Source organism: Rhizopus delemar, genomic scaffold, assembly GCF_000149305.1.
Source record: "Rhizopus delemar RA 99-880 supercont3.5 genomic scaffold, whole genome shotgun sequence".
Classification (NCBI taxonomy): domain Eukaryota; kingdom Fungi; phylum Mucoromycota; class Mucoromycetes; order Mucorales; family Rhizopodaceae; genus Rhizopus; species Rhizopus delemar.
The window spans coordinates 808751-829578 of record NW_027137831.1 but is presented as its reverse complement, the minus strand read 5'-3'; the positions used below and the strand labels follow the sequence as shown (position 1 = coordinate 829578).

Here is a 20828-nt window from a genome sequence, read left to right as displayed (position 1 = left end):
ATTCTGATATTGCTTTATTGTTCTCTTCACATATACTCTGAACATCGTTATTTCTTTGATCCATGTCTTGTTCTCTTTCTCCTTTATAGAATTCTGGTGTCTCCTTGAATCTATTTGCAACATGAACACATGCGTCTAAATAACCATCCGTTCCTCAAACCTACCAGAGCCTTCCAGAGAGAAAAAGTTTTTGCTGCTCTTGTTAGTTGCTTGGTGGAAAACCACGTTGCAGTGGATTTTTGTAGTTGCTGTTTTAATTTTCTTAATTTGTCAATAAAATTTTTCTCTGAAAAATTTTCTTGTTTTTTTTTCTGTAGAATATGTCCGCTGCTGTCATTAGACGTCAAGTGATGAGAGGTGTTTCCTCTACTGCTCGTGCTACTGCCGCCAGAACTGCACCCGTATTTGCTAAACACGTCTCTGTTCGCGCATTCTCTGCTACATGGTGAGTTTGATTCAAAAAAGTCACCTTTGCTCATGCTCTTCCAAACTAGTGCACCCAAGTTCATTGCTGTTCGTTCCTTGGTCAACCAAGCTGTCCGTCAGGATTCTCGTTTCTATTCTTGTAAGCCTTCGTTTTGAAACGCAACGCTTTTATTAACCCGAGACCATAGCTTATCCTGCTCACAATGTCATTGCCATGCCTGCTTTGTCTCCCACGTAAGTTGAAAAGAAAACAGACAATCCTTGACTGTTGCTTATTCTTTTTTTTTCTTTGCCTTGACAGGATGACGGCCGGTGCCATCGGTACTTGGCAAAAGAAGGTGGGTGATGAAATCCAACCGGGCGATGTTTTGGTAGAGATCGAAACAGATAAGGCACAAATGGACTTTGAATGTCAAGAGGAAGGTTTCCTCGCCAAGGTCTTGGTTGACACTGGTGCCAAGGATGTCAACGTGGGCAAGGTAAAGCTGAGGAAACATGCGAGAGAGGAGAGGTAAAGAAAGCTGAATGTTTGATATAGCCTATTGCTATTCTGGTGGAAGACAAGGAAGATGTTGCTGCTTTTGAAAATTTCTCAATGGCTGACATCGCTAGTGATGCTCCCAAGGCTGAGGCTACACCCGAAGCACCCAAGGAAGAGAAAAAAGAAGCCGTCAAGGCTGAAGCAAAGAAGCCTGAGAATGAAACCGCTTCCAAGAAAGAGGTGAAAGGAGACAAAGGTAAATGAGAAAAGAGGGTCATATTCATCTCTGACGATCCATCTAGCTCCTCAAAAGGCTGCTGGTCCTAGTATCTCTGCTCAAATCCCAGCTGCTTATACTCCTCAAAATGCTGCTGGGGATGCCTTCACGGACATTCCTACGACCAGCATGAGAAAGATCATTGCTAGCCGTTTGACCGAATCCAAGCAGCAAGTGCCTCACTACTACGTGACGGTCGAAGTCGACATGGACAAGACTACCAAGTTGCGTGAGGTCCTCAACAAGTCTGCTGAAGGCAAGTATAAGCTCTCTGTCAACGATTTCATTATCAAGGCCTCTGCTCTCGCTCTTAAGAAGGTCCCTGAAGTCAACTCTGCATGGCAAGGCGACTTCATTCGACAGTAAGTTTTTTTTTAAAAAAAAAGACAGCTGTGCTAAAGACGTCTTTGTATAGATATAACTCTGCTGACATCTGTGTGGCTGTCGCCACTCCCAGCGGTTTGATCACTCCTATTGTCACTAGCGCTGAGGCCAAGGGTTTGACTACCATTTCTACTCAAGTGAAGGACTTGGCGAAGCGTGCCCGTGATGGTAAGCTGGCTCCTCATGAATACCAAGGAGGATCGTTCACGATCTCAAACTTGGGTATGTTTGGCATCAACAACTTCACTGCTATCATCAACCCTCCCCAATCTTGCATCTTGGCCATCGGTGGAACTCAACAAAAGGTTGTTTCGGATGAGACTACCGAGAGTGGTTTGGCTGTCCGTAACGTCATGGAGGTCACTTTGAGCGCTGATCACCGTGTGGTCGATGGTGCTGTTGGTGCTGCCTGGCTGCAGGCATTCAGGGAGTACATGGAGAACCCTCTGAAGATGATGTTGTAAATAACCCTATATAATGTCTTTCTCTTCTACTTCCTACTGTTTATATAAAGTCTTGAACCTTTACACATTTTCTTGCTCGCTGGATTTATATCTTTATTATACAGTGTTTCACATAGTGTACGCTCAGTGTAGTGCTTTCGATGCTAATCTGTAGGTTTTTATTTTAAACTGGGCTCAACTGCTATTACGATTGATTCTTGTAAACATCATTCGACAGGTTCATTCAGCACGCTTGAAATCGATAGAATGTTGAACATATCCATGAGGAAGTTGTCCAAGTCTCTGAAATTCTTGTTCTCAAAGTCTTGTCGTTCACCAAGCTGTAATGAACTTTTTCATGATGGCTCAACCGATGTTCAAAGAGGGTAAATTTCAAGAGTGTGGGTTGAAAGATAAAGGAGCCTGTTATCTCTGCATAATATCGTTTTGTTCACCTGCTTAAAAATAGGAATACGTGCATTATCCAAAAGACAAAACAAAAGAATCAGTTCCATCTTACCCATTGTCTCTAAAACCCATTCCATTACTAGCCAATGACTGTGTCTCCAACCACTAGACTTTTTTAGGCATATGATCATTTCGTCAGGGAACACATTGAAATCAAACATGATTATGAAAGTTGCAGTCCGATACATGAGCAAAAAAAAAGTGACAACGGCCATCTTGGGATTGTATGATTGTTGGCTTTTATAGTGACTAACTATTGTCCTGCTGAAAACGATAAATCCATGCTTGCCGGTTCTCGCAAGAAAGAAAGAATTGTGTGTTACACACCGTCATCAATTGCTCACTTGTAGAACAAACCTGTTGCTCATCATGCGCCTTTTCAATGAAGAGAAATATCAGGTTGTTTATGAGTTGATGTTGGACTCATCAAAGATTACAAAGACACGGTGAAGCTGTTTACTTGCCTTATCCAATGTGCAAAAAAGGCTCTGATTGATCTTTATTGAAGAAAAGGACACTCTATTATCAAGTATGCAAATGACATTGTTACCGAAATGAAGACACAAGATGTGGTCATGGACTCTTCAAGCTTCACTTTTACCTTTTAAAACACAAGAGTTTTTGTAGCCATTTTCTGTCTCCATCTTTGCAAGTTTGCATGCTGAGTGCTTGAAGAGAAATAGCCAAGATAGAAATTAACTTGTATATCAAAAGTAAGTTGGACAACAGAGCAGGTCAGTTGCTATATCTTTTGTCTTTGTTTTGGCAATAAAGCGATCAAGATGAGCCTGCTGTTTGCTTGTTGAAAGACGCAAAGATTGAATTCATTTACCATAAAAAATAAATACATCCTACAGAAATGATGTGCAATTTACAATTCACTTTGGGTCAACACCCCCCTCTCTCTCTATATATATATGCACCTTTTAAAACTGTTTGAAATGACTTTGAATGTTGTTGTATTTATAATACATAATCCATCGCAATCAACAGCCTATTTGTGCAAAAAAAAAAAAAAAAAAAAAAAAAAAAAAAGGTGTCAATTGAGCTTGATCAAAGCCGCAGATTGGCACCGTATTGTTTTTGGACAGCCAATGCGTCCAGTATATACGGTAATAAGCATGTACAATTTATATAAAATGATTAATGTTGACAAAAAAAATGGATTCACTTGACGCTTTCCCTCTCATTCCCTTTGGCTCTCTATCTTTGATTCTTTTCTCATCGAAAGTCAAGAAGATTAAATTAAACTGATATAAACAGGAATGGTGAAATATTACATGCCAGTATATGTATTTGGATTTTGCTGCTGTGTAGGATGATTAAAGTTTGTTTGCTGCTGTCCTGGCAAAAGCGATGCATGTGAGAAACTGTTTCTTGAATCGAGAACAACCTGTCCAAATAATTCAGTGTCAAACAAAAACTCGGCACTGTTGAAGTTGATGTCATTCCGGTAGTAATTGAATGCTGTCTGTGGCTGTTGACTATATAATGATGACGAGTTGAATTCAGATGGTTGAGTAGCAGTAGTACTTGCTGACATATAGAAATTAGATTGATAAGGCATGGAGGATTGCGTCAGTGACTGTGGGTCTTGAGAAAGCATGCTTGAAATTGAATGATTTGTTTTTTCTTCCTGGCTATAACTATTTCTATCAGTACTTTCATACAATTTCTCATGAGTGAATAACAATTCTTTGGTTGCATTTGCTAGATTTTCACAAGCTAACCAGTAAGGTGATAGGCCCTATTTGATCTTTTAGTTTGTATGACCCATTAGCTTAAATTGCTACTGACCTCAATCAGCTCGTACAAAATCTTCAAACCTCGTTTACTCTTCTCACGATCTTCTCGAGTACGTGAAAAAGCCGAGGTCATCAAGAGAGTAGCAAACACATAGGCAGAATACCCAATATAGGGCATTATACAGCTACCGCAAAGGTCTTTCATTGCACCAAAAATACCCATGGCTGCATCCACACACATGTGGCAAGTCTCAATACTCGTCTTTATTCTCCTGGCTAGATCATCGGACCCGTGGTGCGCCTGGTCGATGTAAGCCAAGCTTCCTCTGTGAAGTATCATCATACTTGAGCACCATATCGCATGAGAATTGAGCCAGATGGACAAGTTCTGAAAGCTTGCAAACCTTTGATGATGTTCCAAGTTCTTTTGTGTGAACTGAAACTTTTCAGGTAAATTCTCTTGCCATGAGCGAAGTTGCATATCGAGGTTTCTGTACTCTGCAACCGGTGGCCACGCTATCGTGCCACTCAGATTCTGTTTGTTGCTGTTGTTTTTATTCATGTACTTGTTGACTTCTCCAAACTTTTCTACACAGTCCATACAGTATTTTATGATATTCAACAGAGAGTCTTCAACAATTGGTTTTCCATGAATGTCTGTGTGAAGATCAGGGTCCCTGAGTAGAATGGTTTCTGCAACGCTTGAAGGATGTGCATCGCAATCTGATCTTTCAAGACACTGAGGACGATGGGTTCCTGCGCTTGCCAATCTATAAAAAAAAAGTTTAAAAAAAAGGCATTGGTGTTGCTTCTTCCTTTTTTAACTTGTCAAGTAGGAGACAGCTCCAAAACACACGACGGCGCATCGCTATTGCCACTCCGTCTACCGAACCATCTTCTGCAAGAATGGGTGCACTTAATACTTCTTCTTTATGATAACCTAATTCCTGACAGAATCTATTACACATGTTAATTCAATATTCTTACATTCTCTTCTCTCTTTTACCTCACAGCCAAACCTCCGTAAACCCAAGACCTATTAGAACGGGTTTAAGTTAATCCATAAAGTTTGTATAACCGTTTGGTCTTACATTGATCCTGAAGCACGACCATATTCTACACAGGACATAATGCCCCAAAATTGTATATTGGCTATCGTGGGTTGCAAAGTTCCGGCATCTACCAACGATAAGGCCTTTTTCGCAAATCGTTCGCATGCTAAATAAGGTGGATTTGTACGGACTGTAGGATGATCAGAGAATCTTTTAAAGAATCAATTGAATGGACATGCTAATGATCTATATCTGTTACTTTACCGTGCACTGGCCGCCAAGACACTGTATAATAAAGCACGGGATACTGTTCCATTGCGAATGCTCTTTTTTAAGCTTGCACGGTGCACAAAGGGAATTAAAGCATTGATATGCTTAAAGAACATGTCTACAAGGTGATCCACAATTGGTGAAGGTGGGAGATCATTACTAGAGTCACCTAAAAAAAATCCAAATTTTAACTTTAATGCTTATAGAATCCAAAAAACAAACAAATACTTGGATAAATGGGTGTAGGCAAGATATTATTTGGAGAGGCGGATCTTGATAGATTTTCTGTACTCATCAACCTTTTTTCTAGTTCTGTCAGCTTTTCTTCTAATGTCTGCACATATCCTTTGCGTGGACCTCTTTTCTTGCTCTCTGCGTATTCACATGCTATACCCATCTGTTGACAATTTGAACAATAAGGTTGCTGTCCATCACATTTTATCTAAAGTATCATCAATTTATTGTCGCGTACTCAAAAAAAAAGTCTTCCCCTTTTATGTACCTTTTTCTTCCGACAGTACGTACAGGCTTGGGTTGTCCTTGATCGTTTTTTAGGGTTTGTTTGTGATAGATCCATTTTTTATAAACACAATTGAATGTTTAAAAACTGCTCTTTGTGTATTATAATTCACAGTTGTGAGAGAAAAAGGCAAGAAAAAGCAAAACTATATTTTTATTTAATCAAACAAAAAAAAAAAAAGAGCTAAATCATTTATCCGATCACACCATCGGTTAATCATTTGTCCGCTCTTAGTTTTCTTTTTTTTCCTGCTTGATCCAACAAGTAGTTGAGCTTCACAAGTACTTATAAAACGAATTTGTATACTACCAATTTGCATTGTTAAATAAATGAGCTAGTCTGTCTTTTATAGATTAAATTTGATTGATTAATTGTTACTTTATAATATTTTGAATTAAATTCAAACTGCATCACATATAGTCATACAATATATAGGATTCAAATTCCATGTACTCTCTAATCAAATAGATCAAAATTCATATCGTCATATATCGCAATGCTTTCTTTTCAACGATTTTAAAGTACTTTAAAAAGATGTATTACAATCACTTATTATTCATAACAGCAATAATACCTGTTTTGCTTAAATTTTTAGTGTCATACTAAATCATAAATTACAAAACCAGATCACATAAACCATTGTTATTCCCATAAATCATTTTTGTTGCCTTTCCTTTTATATATAACGAAATCAAGAATGGATCAGCATCATCTTTTAATCCGTGTCTTTTTTTATTCTTTTTGAGTAGCCATAAAGTGACAAGCAGACACCACAATTTTATTTTTGTTGATGAATATCATAAAGCAAAATGGTACAAGTTAAAGGTATCTATAAACAGATTTTTACATTAAAATACAACCACATCCAGCTGTTGGCTCAGTGAATGGATCAGGATGACGACTCCCCCAGACGGATGGGACCATCCTGTCTTGATTCGTTTGGCAATAATCAATTAAACTATATGCTCATTCAGTTAAAAAAACAAAACATATCTAAAAACTTACGATTTGCTAGCTTCTGAAACCGGCACTCGAGATAGCTCAAGTTGTTCCTTTAATTTCTCGTTCAATTCCAATAATTTTCGTAACTTTGTTTCAGAAATACTTTGCTTTGACATGTTTTTAAATTAATGATAAAAGTAAAAGAGAGAAAAAGAAAACCAAATAAAAGGATCAATGGGATGAGTTGTTTAGAAGGAGAAAAAAGAAGAGGAAAAGCTAAAGTAAATACAAAATAAACCCAAAGTGGGGGTTATAAATAAGTGACAAGAAACGGGTTTCAAAGCAGGTTGTTTTTTTTTCTCTTTTTTTTTTTTAATCAAATAGGGAGAAGTGGTACAATGGACTTTTTTTTCATTTTCTCCCTTAATTTTTTTTTTTTTTCAAAGCTTCTTTTAGGTTTGCAACAGGGACATATTTAATCAGTCTTATTCATTGAGTAATCTCCTTTTATCATTGAATGATGGCTTTTATTAAATCAGCGCATAGTAATGGTGAAGAGAGTGCGTAATTTCACTTCATTCTTGTACTACAACGCAAGATATGCATTCTGGGCACACAGAAATGAAGCAAATTATCAGGACATGGCCGTTGTCAATAAATCCAGTCTATAGATTATCCTGGCATTGGATAAACTATGCATAAACTCTCTTTCATTTACGCAAGAATATGCTAACCCTAAAAATGCTTTCATCAATAGAAACTTCTTTTTTAGCTTTTTTCAAAAAGTGTTTCGTATCATTTCAACTTTTTTTCATTTGCAGAAAACGCCTATTTAATAATAAAGTTAAAAAAAATAATCAAACTTGTCTTTTTTTTTTTAAAAAAAAAAAAAAAGAATCTAGATTTGAATAAAATCAAATTTGAAACAGCAATTGGTACTTGCTCCTGGTCAATTTTGTATTCATACATAAAAAACGATTCTTTCCTGTAGTGATGATGAATGGTCTGTCATGGTTGCTTATTTTCCTTGTATTTTTTAAATTCTTTCGTGTTTCACATGCTCCTTTTTGCCTTTGTCTACAGAACTGTGATCAAAAGATAACAAAGGTCTCTTTCTGATGTCTAATACAAGGTTACAATAGCTCGTCATATAGTCTGCATTCCATGTCTTTGTGCGCCTTGATTCTATAACTCAGTCGGATCCTACCATTTCTCTATGGACTTTAGGATCATACGAGACTTGAATCAAAAGATATCAAATGATGAATACTGTTATCTCTACTTGATAGCTTTTTCCTAAAGGAATTTTCTATTTTATTTTACGATGTGCTCTTTTATAAAAAACTTGCTAAAAATCCCTGGATATATATTAAGCAATTTCATACTAACTTGTTCCCACTCATTGTACCATTCTATCCACCGTACTCAGCGGATGCTGTTTGTATAGAATTACTCAAATCTTGCGCGAGTAGCAACATGGATTGAGTACATAGTATCATTAAAGCTTCACATTGTTTATCAAAGTTAACTAAAGTTGACCTTGTATTTACTTTGGCCTGTGAATATTTCCATGTCTTATGCAAATGAGTCATTAGATGAAGCGAGTTCTATCTCTCTTTGTCTTAAAATCTAAAAAAAAAAGTTATGTCTACTACATATTCAGTATCCGCATTCAGTGGGCCATCATCCACAAAAGTATGTTTAACATGCAGAGTACAATGATTGTATGAAACAATACATTGCCGTGATCTCATCTCAGCAACAGAAGATACACATACAGTCAGCATACTAAGGATGCCTGTGGCTAGTAGCATTACAGGTAAAGCCTAAGACTGCGTTAATAGCAACATTTGAAGATCGTATTCTATCAAGTGCTTTTTTTTTATCGGATAGGATCATTGCTACCTGTTTGCTCTAATGGTTTTCACATGCTTAATTATTTAGGGCCTGTTGCTTGTTAAACCATGAGAAGGGTTTGCATGTGGAACGGTACATGAGTTTCACCAAATCTTTATAACTCTTTATCCTTTTAGTCCATTTTATGAATCTAGAACTTTTGTCAGTTGGCAATATAATTTGAATAAATGCAGTGAATATTTTATTTGCTTGCAAGTAGTTTCCAGCAAAAAAAAAAAAAAAAAAAAAAAAAAAAAAAAAAAAAAAAAAAAAAAAAAAAAAAAAAAAAAAAAAAAAGAAAAGAAAAGAAAGAAAAGACATGGGCACGCCTCGGACGTTGTAGTGTTGAGCATCCAAAGCTGTGGACATGTCCAACAAGACAGCCAAAACGCGAATCTTTCCGGCCGGTTGCTTATTCTTTTCTTGCACGAGCTCCTTAAACTTGAGCTTGATCATCTGACATGGCCCACACATAGGCGAGGTGAGCATGACTACGACCGCCTGATAATCCGCGACGAGTGCTTCCATCATGCGTGCACTCTTGACTTTCTGGATCGGGTTCTTTTCGGTAGGTGCAGCTGAGATTGCAGCCGATGAAATGCCTTGAAGTAAACTGAGGGGCATGAGCCGTGGGCTGTTCACCTTGTAAGATGCGGTTAACAGCTTCTGAGTGAGGCGCTACTGTTGCTTACGGAATACTGAGCCTCAACTGAGATTATCCAAAGATGTTTTCAATCATAGATAGAATCGATTGTCCAAATGGCCTAATGACTTGTCAACTTGTGTTTTTGCGTTATTTGAGTTGCTTACTTGTTGATAAAATCGGCAGGCAAACCAGTGATGTGGGCAAGTATATCTTTGCCGCATAAAAATTGACAGAGATCATTTGAAAACGTGTTGCAATTGAAATCCAACAGATGATATTTCTCGGTCCTACCATGAAAAGGATGAATAATGGCAATCATCTCGGATGGAATAAACCTATGTATAAATGGATCTCAGGCTATCTATATACTCAATAACCGCATCGTGAGGCAAAAATGTTTCTCCGATATTAATCATTTATAAAGGTGAGCCATGTTGTGTTGTTCCTGGTAAAACCGTCATGATAGATTTCTTGACCATAGACAACAACAGACGTATGCCAAATACCATCTCTTATTCTACTAAGTAAAGCAAAAAGGACTTCTTTGTTTTAATTATCAATTTGTTTTCCTGTCAGGGCAAGTGCATTGATTTGGCTAAGCCCTGTAAAAGATCATACACATAAAGTTTAGCGGATTCAGACATTTTTGGGTGGAAAAAAAAATAAAAGAAAAAAACAAACGTTAAAGTCTCGGCTTTTATTTTTCTGGAAAAAGTTCTGGCAAAATCCTAGAGAAACGCGCCATCAAACTAACAAGGAAAATGACGAACAACAAGAGGGATAAGCTCTTCTAATTGCCACAAATCATTTTATTCGACCATACAGGATAAATTCATTAATAATAGAGCTCAATTGAGGGGAGATCTTTTCTACGTAAAAAAAGAATGCATTGTCCATGTGTTCTTTGTATTGAGAATGGAATCAAATTGATCTGTGTTACACGTCAGTTGAAGCAATTGATCGTATTATTGGTCATTTTAATTCAGACCACAAATACACAATGGCTGTTTATACTGCTTAAGTAATCAATTCAAAATGATATTTATGACAGTCAATGAAAAATTACATTCAAATATTGAGAAATCTTCAATTTTAAAAAAGAATTCTATACAGTGTCAATGCTGAAAGGGAAAAAACTAGTAGCAGTAGTGGCAGTTGTATCCCTGAAATGCTTCTCTGTAGATTTACGAGTCGGAAAAATATAAGCCGAAGCACCAAGTTTTATCGTTCCTACTTAAAAGTTGACAATAGAATGACATTTGCTGTTGACTGAGCCACAAGTCGGACGATAGAAGCCATGGTAGATGCATCTCTCACAGAAACGTATAGCAACTGGGATGTTTGAGAACAGATAAGCCTTATGGTTTGAGGTATCGTTATTTTTACAAACAATTGCTCATGACTGTTCATAACTATTCATACATAGTAACAAAAGACAACAAGACCCTATCAGAACAAGATAGTCGATGGCTTTATTTTACAATAAACCTGTATGGTTTATATCTCTCAATACATATTATTATTATTATTGTTGTTGTTATTCAGCAGACTGTAAAGTTATCTGATATTCTAATGTCCTGTGTAAATACCCAATCAAATGGCATCAAGACCACCGTCATGTTATCTAAAGCTTCATTGTGTCATGTGCTGCCCTTTTGAGGTCCTAGTCATCTATTGGTTGCTGCTTTCATCATCCCTTATTGTTATTATCCAAACCTTTTCCATGAATCTCTTTCTTGATTAGACCAACCATGTCATTCCACTGAGAACAGACACTTGGCTTTATTCCAGTTATTGGGACACTGCTTTATTCCAGTTATTGGGATACTACTTTATCTCTTTTGTTCAACAGAAACTATAATTGTCATGCAAACAAAGAGACAATAAGTATCTCTAGTTCCTTTCAACATTCCTTTTTGTAGATATTAAAAAAAAACAAAAAAAAAAGTGCTTTCCCAAATGATCTACAGAATTAAAAAATGTGGAAGCAAACAAAGCAAGCACGTCAGACTACAGTTGAAACATTGACAAATCTCATCTTGATAATGTAAGGCTCACTCTTTACTTCAACCTAGTATCTTTGGATTCATTCAGACCATCCGATTTAGAGCTCATTTCAATAAGTAGTTCTATCCCCAGAATCATTGATGAAAGCAAAAAGTGACATTTAAAGATCTTGTAACAGAAACAGTCAGAAAGTCTGTTGGGTCTCAAAGCAAAGCTCAAGAGCATAAAAAGACATGTGTCACCATGAATTCATAAGATAGGATCTATAAAAGGTCAAGTCAAAATAAACCCGAGCATATCACCAAGCTCTGCATCGTCAGCTTATGGACTAATGTAGCGATACATATTTCGAAAGAGGAGCCTACAAAAGTAATCTTTGAATGCCGAATCCTTTGTTTATTGTAGTACTCCCGCCTTATGATGCATGTCGTAGGATGCATTAATAAAGTCGTAGTCATGATTGGTCTAAAAAAGACATACAATCGATGGTGGTTATTTTCAAGTAACAATTCCTGTCCCTGCATAGTATATAATAATCATGAAAGAGAACAATGATATTAGGATACTATTCCTAATAGCTCTGTCATGCTCCGAATTACTTTAAACATGACTTACACTCAAACAACCAAATCAGACTAATGAATGCTTTATAAAGACTCCCCTTCTCTCCTCTCTTATTTAGTTCATAACTAACTCTATTCCTTTAACTCAATACAAGTTACTTTAGTATATTTTTTGATGTAATAATACATAGATAAAGAAATGGATATAAACAGTTCATTTGCATGATGAGGAACAAGTTTGATACTAAGCTTTATTTATCCTAGATCTATAATCATAACTCATTAAAGCATATTGAAAAGGAGGCAACTGAATCTTTATAAAGAAAAAGGATATAAATACTAGATACAATCATATTAAATAAAGAATATACTTTATCACTCTCATCGAATTCTACATTTTTGTTTTCTGTTTTTGTTTGGTTTGGGTCCTTTTTTTTTAAACCGTATTAAGAAAACCTGGAATTTTACACTTCCCTTTCGAGACCTTTAAGGGAAACATTTCTATGCATCCTCTTTTTAGGTTTATATTTTCAAAAAACCAAAAAGATTTGCAATCACAAGCGACTGTCTACATGCATAGATTGCAACCGTTCAAATTCCTTACCTCAACACATATAAAAGAAGCGCTCTCTTTTCCCTCAATCAATTCATTATCAAGCAATAGTCTAGTCTACATACAAACATGCGTTTATCTCTCATCTTCTTTGGTGTATCATCTGTCTTTATGATCGTGTCTTCACTTCCTCTTGGCTCTATTGGATTAGAAAAAAGACAGGGTTCAGGGATGATAGCGAATGGTATAGCTGGGGCTACATAGACATTCGTTGACGGTGCTGGTGCGATTCTTAGTGGTGCTGCTGCTAGTCTTTAACGTTAAGACATTATTTTCTGGCATTCCCTCTTTTTGGCAATACTTTTACGCTTCTTCCAAGGTTCATTAATGCCCTTGACATGCTACTAGAAGAAAATACAAGTTAATAAAATAAAGTCCATGAAACCTTCTTTTACATATAACACATACCTATTTTGTTCTTCTTTCTTCTCTTCTTGAATTACATTGTCCAAAAAAAGGATAGAATACTCTTTATGAATAACTTGTAGGATACTTTTTTTTCATTTTGTGCAAAAGGAGAAACGATAAAAAAAAAAAAAAAAAAAGTATTTTGCGCTATTCACCCATGAGCAACATGATAAAAGGTCTTGGATACAGACTACTAATTCAGATTGTGTGATGAATAATGATATACGTAATTTGTCTAAAACCCAAGCTTATACGAAATACATATTTCATTTAGCCTATGTTGATACTTCATGTATAGAGCAAAGCAATAATAATAAGAAAAGCATACAAAGATAAAAAGATCATTTATGACTTAAAAGAGTAAAAATGATATACCTTTTGTCAAAGTGCATAAACAGAAAGAAAATGTTACTTGGCTATAAGGACTAAAAAGACGAGGAGTATAGTGTAAAGAAGAAAGAATTGAAGCTCTTCATGTACATATCCTTGTAATAAACAATTGGTAGTATTCCTTTCTTTTTTTTCTTCGTCTCAAGTGTAATTGTCGTATCCCAACACACTTAAAACATGATCCATATTAAATTCATAAGAAATCAGAGTAGTGAATGCTTTACAAAGATTTATTACAGTCTTTTCTCTATTATTCGGTCATAACTAATTCCACTCCTTTAACTCAATGCAAGCTTTTAATATAACTGATGTATCCATCATTCATAACTCGATATGAAAACAGTATTAATAAGCTACATGTAAAATATATCCAATAGATAGGCTACAGGTTAATTCGGATAATCTTCATTAAGGATAAGATGCTGCGTAATTGCACGGTTAAATTATATTAAATCCAGGAACTAAATCACAGTCAGCCGCAGTCAATCATATACGAGTATTCTATGACAAATATAACAATAGAAGAACACGTAACCCTTATCTATTTGTCATCAGCTATATCATACTCATTAATTATTAATCCATGACATGAAATATTATCCGTGTATGAAAAGTATAAATAGAGTACAATTTTCTTATTAAATAAAACAACATCTTTATCGAGTCTCGTCCTCTCTTGTTCCTTTTATTCTCTTGTATAAATCAATAACTCCTGATGCAATGCAACATAAATGAAAGATCAGATCTACTTAAGAAATAATTATAAAACAGACCACTTGCATAACCAGGAACAGATCTTCACATTAAAACTTATTGACACTAAATCTACAGTTATAATTAATTAAAGTATCTTGAAAAGGATTTAATTAAACCTCCATGAAAATAGTATAAATACCAGATATTATAATATTAAATAAAAGGAACTTATTTTCAGTCTCGTTGAATTTATAGTCTTTTTATTCTTACGAGATAACACAGTAATAATAATGTTTGATACCGACAAATGATGAATGCTTTATGCTGATTTAGAGCAGGAACATTCATCATATTGATGACTCAAAGAGGCAGCAAAAAGATTGTATCCTTAATGAAGAGACGCCTTGAGAGGTCAAGTGTTAAGCAAAGGCTGTCATTTGTCGATGTACTCTCCTGTCCCTCTCGAAATGCCAATAAAAGTTCGTCTCTGATGGTCAACAAGAATGGGTCGCAAGCACCACTTGGCTTATTCAGAAAACCAAGTGAAAGCAATAGCTGCCTTAAAAACAGTCCTTGGTCGAGCGCCTAATCTCATCTATTTTTACATGTATCCTTCTATCATTTTCTTACATTAGCCAAAGGTGTACGTCTTGACGTGACATCTAAATGAAAATACCATTTTCAAAAAAAAAAAATACTTACTAGAAACAACCGCCTTTTCTTTGACACTATGTATAGAAAAGACTATATAACCAATACATAGCATATGAAAGAAAAGTTATATCTAAGATTAAACCTTTATTTGTAATGTGGAAATGTTGTTTTTGCTTAAAACTATAATTTGATGGATTTCATTCAAGATACGGGTAAATGCAATAGAAGATTTAAGCAAAGAATAAGCAAGTTCAAAAAAAGTTTAGTATTAAAGCTATAGACTACTATTATAGTATCGATAGTTATAGGTGATTAGGTTTTACACTTATCTTTATATTGCTATATAATTGTACTACTCGATTGGGATGCTAGGATATCTGTGACAATCAAAATTTGTTAAATAACTCTAATTAACAGTACCCTTAGGAGTAACGGTGTTTAGATATTCATCTTGCTCTTTGGATTTTCCTCGACTAAAAGCCTTTGATATGCCTGAAAGTAGATACATGTTTTTTTCATGTAGAAAGAAGAGTACCATTTGGATATGTCAAGACCGTAGTTTAGGAAAACAAAAAACTACAAATGGAATTTAAAATCCGTACATGGTTCTGTGAGACCAGCATCAATGAACACTATAAGCATTGGATATGAGAAAGTTGCCAAATAAAGAAATCGTGTATTGATTGGACAAGCCTATTCCCACGTATCACTGCATAAAATACGTTATCGCTCTCTCCTTTTCTTTTTCTCCTTTTTTTTTACATTTCTTCTTCTTTACTGTGATGTTGACTAGAGTATTAAGATCACGTATCGGTTTACGTCACCCATCCTTTTATCGCTACACACGCTCTTTATCCACATTTGACAAACACAAGGATGTCTTTGAGGCACTCGGTTTAAACAAATCAAACAACCCAGGTGTCTTTGACGGCGAGTGGAAAGGATCGGGTCCTATCGTGCCCTCCTACAATCCGGTGAACAATGAAGTGATTGCAGAAGTGATCACCGTAAGTCGCATTTTCCCACGATAGACATTTTTTCTCACACTCCACTTAGGGAACCACGCAAGATCTGGATGTTGCGTTTGACAAAGTAGCCGAAGCACAAAAGCTGTGGAGAGAGGTAGGGAAAAAGAGAGGGAGAAAACAAAAGCTGAATTGAGCTTGTGTAGATGCCTGTGCCTAAACGCGGACAAGTGTTGTTGGCCATGAGAGATGCACTTGTGAAGCATTTGGAACCACTTGGAAAGTTAGTTTCACTTGAGATGGGCAAGATTTTGCCAGAGGGCATTGGTGAAGTACAAGAGTACATTGATGTTTTGGAATATGCCTTGGGTTTATCTCGTACGCTTCAGGGAACGATCATTCCGTCCGAAAGACCTGGCCATGCGATGCTGGAGACTTGGAATCCGTTGGGTACGGTGGGTATCATCAGTGCCTTCAATTTTCCCGGTAAGTGATGACTTCGTTTGTGATTCTGCCCTATCGCTCACGCTCTGCAGTGGCTGTCTTTGGTTGGAATTGTGCGATTGCGCTTGTCACTGGCAACGGCACCGTATGGAAACCAGCCCCGACCACCTCGCTTTGTGCGATTGCGGTCACCAAGATCATCGCCGAGGCGCTCAAGGACCGCGGCCTGCCTCCTTCCTTGTGCTCACTGGTCACAGGCGGTACGGAGGTAGGTCAGTCGATGGTGAGTGATCGACGGGCGCATGTGCTCTCCTTCACCGGCTCTACCAAGGTCGGTCGAGAGGTCGGACAGGTCGTCCAGGGCCGATTTGGTAAATCCATCCTTGAACTCGGTGGCAATAACGCCATTATCGTGACAGAGGATGCAGATCTCGACTTGGCCTCCAGAGCCATCTTGTTTGCCGCGGTGGGTACGGCCGGACAGAGATGCACGACGACACGCCGTTTGATTGTTCAGGAATCGATCTATGACAACCTGATGGATCGCTTGAAGAAGGCCTATGGTCAGGTCAAGGTCGGTGATCCTCTACAGGACGGTGTGCTCTGTGGCCCCCTTCATACCTCTCAAGCCGTTCAAGTCTATCAGGACGTGTTGGAAAAGGTTAAGGCACAAGGAGGCCAGGTCATAGTCGGCGGCCGTGTGCTGACGGAAGGCTCTTTGAAATCTGGCAATTTTGTTGAACCCACCATGACCCGGGTTCAGCCTGGGATGGAAGTCGTTCAGAACGAAGCCTTTGTGCCTGTTCTTCACACGATGACATACAAGGTAAACCCCTTTCTTCCTCCTTCACTCACACTCACCGTTTCAAAAAAGACCCTGGATGAGGCCATTGCGATCAACAATAACGTAGCACAAGGTTTATCCAGTTCTATCTTTACTACCAATCCTGGAACGATCTTCAAATGGATTGGCCCTGCTGGCTCAGATTGCGGTATCATCAATGTGAACATCCCTACGAATGGTGCCGAGATCGGCGGCGCCTTTGGCGGAGAGAAAGAAACAGGCGGTGGACGTGAGAGTGGTAGTGACAGTTGGAAACAATATTGTAGACGAGGCACATGGTAACTATAGAAATCGTCATGAAAATATCTTATTGACCTTCACTTTATAAAAATAGTACGATTAATTATTCTGGTGCGCTTCCATTGGCTCAAGGAATTAATTTTGGTTAACAATAAAAGACTGTTTGCTTCTTCATGGGTTGAAGAAGAGAAAGTGTTCTTGATGAATCAACTAGGAATCGACTATGGATTCTCTGCTTTTGATAAAGCCACCTTCATCAACGTTCTTGACTGCTGTCGGATGATAAGAGTTTATATGTTCTTCTCTTTATTCATGAATGAGTTGTTTCCTTTTTTTCGTATTCATTCCTTTTCGTAGCATGTAAATAAAAGCGCGTCTATCGTTCATATCCCCTTTCTTTGCAAAACTTTACAGAAAAAGATTGGATTTAGGAACTGCTAAATAAAAATAGCTGTGCATTAAATAGTGCAGAACTGCTTGTCACTTGTGGCTGTCAGGAGGAGTGAATGACAACAGATAACGTACAGGTCAGAGCCAATGATTTCTATCCATGACACTCTTGTGATTCCCAGAGGATTTATCAGCTTATCAGATTCATTTTTTTGTTTTTTTAAAAACCAAGTTTGAATGTAAGCCCTTTCTTGTTTGTAAATGGATGTGTCCGAGGTAGTTCAATCAGGCCTTTTGATTTCAAACAAGTGGATGGATCCTACTTTTAATTCTACAAGGCGGAGTTTATAGGTTGTTCATTAGTTTCTGTTGGGTCAGGAGGGGTTTAAAAGGCATGCGAAAAATGAATTGGTCAAGACATTCAGTAGGATTATAATAAGCATAACACACACACACACACAAATGATATAGATTACAAGAAAATCATTATAAAGTAGACTATAAATTCAACAGGTGGAATTGATAGTTTGATTAAAAAAGAATATGTATTATTTCTTGCTGAAATGGTAAAGAAAAAGCAAACCTGATCAAAACTTGACTGATCGATTTAAACCACTTTTCAAATCATGCAAATAAGAGTCATTATTGATGAGATATTCTATCCTTTTTACTGTGTATCGAATAAGGTTTATTTGTTATTTTAAAAAGAACCAAAGTACGCAAATAACCGAAAAGGCAACACAAATCTTTTGTTTTTTTTTGCAAACAGTACGTGCACGAAAGTGTGTTTCAACTGAATTTCAATCGGTTGATATTTTTGCATAAAATAAGCTAGTCTTTGAATGAGTAGAGGTGAACTTTAAAGAATGAAAAGCAGGGTTGAACACCTTTATTGTTATTACCATTTCCTTCGAATTTCTTCTACGCCCAAAACGAATATCATTTGATGAAAATGTTTCAGCTTTTTTTTTTTTCTTTTTTGTTTATTATATGAATTAACACCGACAAAATCATTTCTAGAAATCTATTTTTTTTTTTTTCTTCCCTTCTTCCTTGAACAGAATGAGTAAAGTATTCAATACGATTTCTTTGTTGATATTAACTTGTTATTAGACAATACAATTCAAAATAGATTTTCATCTGAAATGCATTTTCTAAATATACAACAACCACAACAATTTATAGAAGATAACCCATTTTATAATCACTTGATACCTTCAGAGAGACAAGGTAAACAAATAGCAAAGATAATAATAAAATAATCATATTTTACTAGTCATGATTGAACAAAGTATAAATTATCAACAAAGTCCATCTGAATCATTTCCTACTTCTTTCAACTACACAAGTAAACAGAATAAACCATTCATTCCGTACACTAAACATAAATAGGTCACCGAACCAGTCTCTCAAACGATAAACAAACGCCCACTGACATGATGACTGCCGGTCGGCGTTACACAGAAGGGTCCTTGTCCAAATATGGATCGAATAAGAAAAAGACAAGTACGGATGACCAACAAAGACGTCAATTCCTAGAACGTAATCGAATCGCTGCACTTAAATGCAGACAAAGAAAAAAGCAGTGGTTGGCTGATTTACAACATCGTGTCGAGTTCTTGACGAATGATAACGAACAGTTACAGACACAAGCCATCTTGTTACGTGAAGAGTTGATTAGTTTAAAGACACTTTTATTGGCCCACAAGGATTGTAAAGTGGCTCAATCGAATGGAATCAATTTAAATGCTATTCAGAATATGTCATCTCTTCAATAATCATTTTACGTATAAAGAAAGATTGTAAATAAATAAAAAGGAATATATTTTTTAAATACAGAATAAATATAAGAGAGAGAGGGGGGTATGAATGTAGAGTTGTTATGGATATGGATAAAAAAGGATAAATTCAAGTTACACAGTGTTTTTCTTGATGACGCTTCTGATTCTCTTTGTCAGATTCTTGCGTTTGTCATTCAGTTTCAATGTCTCTCGTCTAAACAAGGAAGTAGTACGGGTTGGAAGCGAATGATGATTTGGTGGTGTAAGAGGCCTTGAAGCAGAATAGGAAGAGGAACTCGAAGAAGAGGAAATAATCGACCTATTTCCTATCATCACTTCTTCCATCACGTATTCCTTCTTTTCTTCATAAACAACTGCAATCTTTTCTTTAACGTCTTGCTTTACCTGTTCTTTTACTATTTTAGGTTCTAGTAGAATTAAAGAATTCAAATCAGAACTTGGTCATCTCTTTCTCTCTTTCTCTTACCTTTTAATTCTTTTATTTCTAATATTTTTTCTTCCTTTTCTTCTTTTTCTTCTTCCTTTTCTTTTACTTTTTCTTCTTCTTTTTCTTGCATCTCTTCTTCTTTTTCTTGTACCTCTTCTTCCTTTTCTTGTACCTCTTCTTCCTTTTCTTCTTCCTTTTCTTCTTCCTTTTCTTCTTCCTTTTCTTCTTCCTTTTCTTCTTCCTTTTCTTCTCCCACTTCTTGCACTTCTTCTTGTGCTTCGTCTTCTATTTCTTCTGTCTCTTGTTCTTTTACTGTTTCCTTTATGGGATCATGCACTAGTTCCTGTGCTTGTTCCACTAGTAGTGCTACTACAATTTCTTCTTGATGAGCCTGCTCTTGCTTTACAAACACAGACAACGTTTCTTCTTCTACTTCGGATTCATCTCGTTCTTCTTGTACAAAAACAGGATCATGTAGAGGATGAACAGAAGTCCATAGACGTTCGTTATATAAGATAGATTGAATACGAAGCATAAAGAGAGATTAGAAAGAAAGAAAAATAAAAAAGAAAGAATCTAATTTATTGGATGATGGAGAGATCATTTGATGATTGTATACATGTGTTTATTCATTCCCCTTGTACATCTTTGTTATATAATGTAAGGGGATATTTTAGTTACATTACTTATCAACCTATGACTTTGTGTACCACAACGGTACCAGTTCACACTCTAATCACTCAATGGCTACCCTTTCACTTTTATGATCCATAAGCTATCCTCACTGACCTTGTTCACCTTTTAAATTCATCAAACCTCATCCCTCACATGAGCT

The 20828-nt window shown here is 36.6% G+C and overlaps 8 protein-coding genes across 8 annotated transcripts; 3 read left to right on the top strand and 5 right to left on the bottom strand.

Moving 5' to 3' along the window:
- Nucleotides 1-320: 320 nt before the first annotated feature.
- RO3G_07079 (pyruvate dehydrogenase complex dihydrolipoamide acetyltransferase) lies at nucleotides 321-2032 on the top strand (the record flags this gene model as incomplete). Its single annotated transcript, XM_067661669.1, has 7 exons — nucleotides 321-445; nucleotides 495-565; nucleotides 615-660; nucleotides 728-905; nucleotides 965-1163; nucleotides 1210-1546; nucleotides 1600-2032. The coding sequence occupies 7 exons, from the start codon at nucleotides 321-323 to the stop codon at nucleotides 2030-2032; spliced, it is 1389 nt and encodes a 462-aa protein (XP_067517770.1).
- A 223-nt stretch (nucleotides 2033-2255) lies between these two features.
- Nucleotides 2256-2535, bottom strand: RO3G_07078 (uncharacterized protein; the record flags this gene model as incomplete). The annotated part of the gene is made up of 2 exons (XM_067661668.1): nucleotides 2256-2443; nucleotides 2532-2535. 2 exons carry the CDS (start codon nucleotides 2533-2535, stop codon nucleotides 2256-2258), a joined length of 192 nt encoding a protein of 63 aa, XP_067517769.1.
- Nucleotides 2536-3755: 1220 nt separating this feature from the next.
- RO3G_07077 (uncharacterized protein) lies at nucleotides 3756-5353 on the bottom strand (the record flags this gene model as incomplete). The annotated part of the gene is made up of 5 exons (XM_067661667.1): nucleotides 3756-4226; nucleotides 4277-4994; nucleotides 5050-5181; nucleotides 5231-5260; nucleotides 5316-5353. 5 exons carry the CDS (start codon nucleotides 5351-5353, stop codon nucleotides 3756-3758), a joined length of 1389 nt encoding a protein of 462 aa, XP_067517768.1.
- A 3230-nt stretch (nucleotides 5354-8583) lies between these two features.
- RO3G_07076 (uncharacterized protein) lies at nucleotides 8584-10194 on the bottom strand (the record flags this gene model as incomplete). Its single annotated transcript, XM_067661666.1, has 4 exons — nucleotides 8584-8637; nucleotides 9241-9538; nucleotides 9715-9885; nucleotides 10169-10194. 4 exons carry the CDS (start codon nucleotides 10192-10194, stop codon nucleotides 8584-8586), a joined length of 549 nt encoding a protein of 182 aa, XP_067517767.1.
- A 4393-nt stretch (nucleotides 10195-14587) lies between these two features.
- On the bottom strand, nucleotides 14588-14993 carry RO3G_07075 (uncharacterized protein; the record flags this gene model as incomplete). The annotated part of the gene is made up of 3 exons (XM_067661665.1): nucleotides 14588-14812; nucleotides 14858-14889; nucleotides 14930-14993. The coding sequence occupies 3 exons, from the start codon at nucleotides 14991-14993 to the stop codon at nucleotides 14588-14590; spliced, it is 321 nt and encodes a 106-aa protein (XP_067517766.1).
- Nucleotides 14994-15663: 670 nt separating this feature from the next.
- Nucleotides 15664-17416, top strand: RO3G_07074 (uncharacterized protein; the record flags this gene model as incomplete). Its single annotated transcript, XM_067661664.1, has 3 exons — nucleotides 15664-15888; nucleotides 16053-16332; nucleotides 16383-17416. The coding sequence occupies 3 exons, from the start codon at nucleotides 15664-15666 to the stop codon at nucleotides 17414-17416; spliced, it is 1539 nt and encodes a 512-aa protein (XP_067517765.1).
- Nucleotides 17417-18826: 1410 nt separating this feature from the next.
- RO3G_07073 (uncharacterized protein) lies at nucleotides 18827-19542 on the top strand (the record flags this gene model as incomplete). Its single annotated transcript, XM_067661663.1, has 4 exons — nucleotides 18827-18830; nucleotides 18878-18994; nucleotides 19041-19112; nucleotides 19157-19542. The coding sequence occupies 4 exons, from the start codon at nucleotides 18827-18829 to the stop codon at nucleotides 19540-19542; spliced, it is 579 nt and encodes a 192-aa protein (XP_067517764.1).
- Nucleotides 19543-19991: 449 nt separating this feature from the next.
- Nucleotides 19992-20528, bottom strand: RO3G_07072 (uncharacterized protein; the record flags this gene model as incomplete). Its single annotated transcript, XM_067661662.1, has 1 exon — nucleotides 19992-20528. One exon carries the CDS (start codon nucleotides 20526-20528, stop codon nucleotides 19992-19994), a length of 537 nt encoding a protein of 178 aa, XP_067517763.1.
- Nucleotides 20529-20828: the final 300 nt, after the last annotated feature.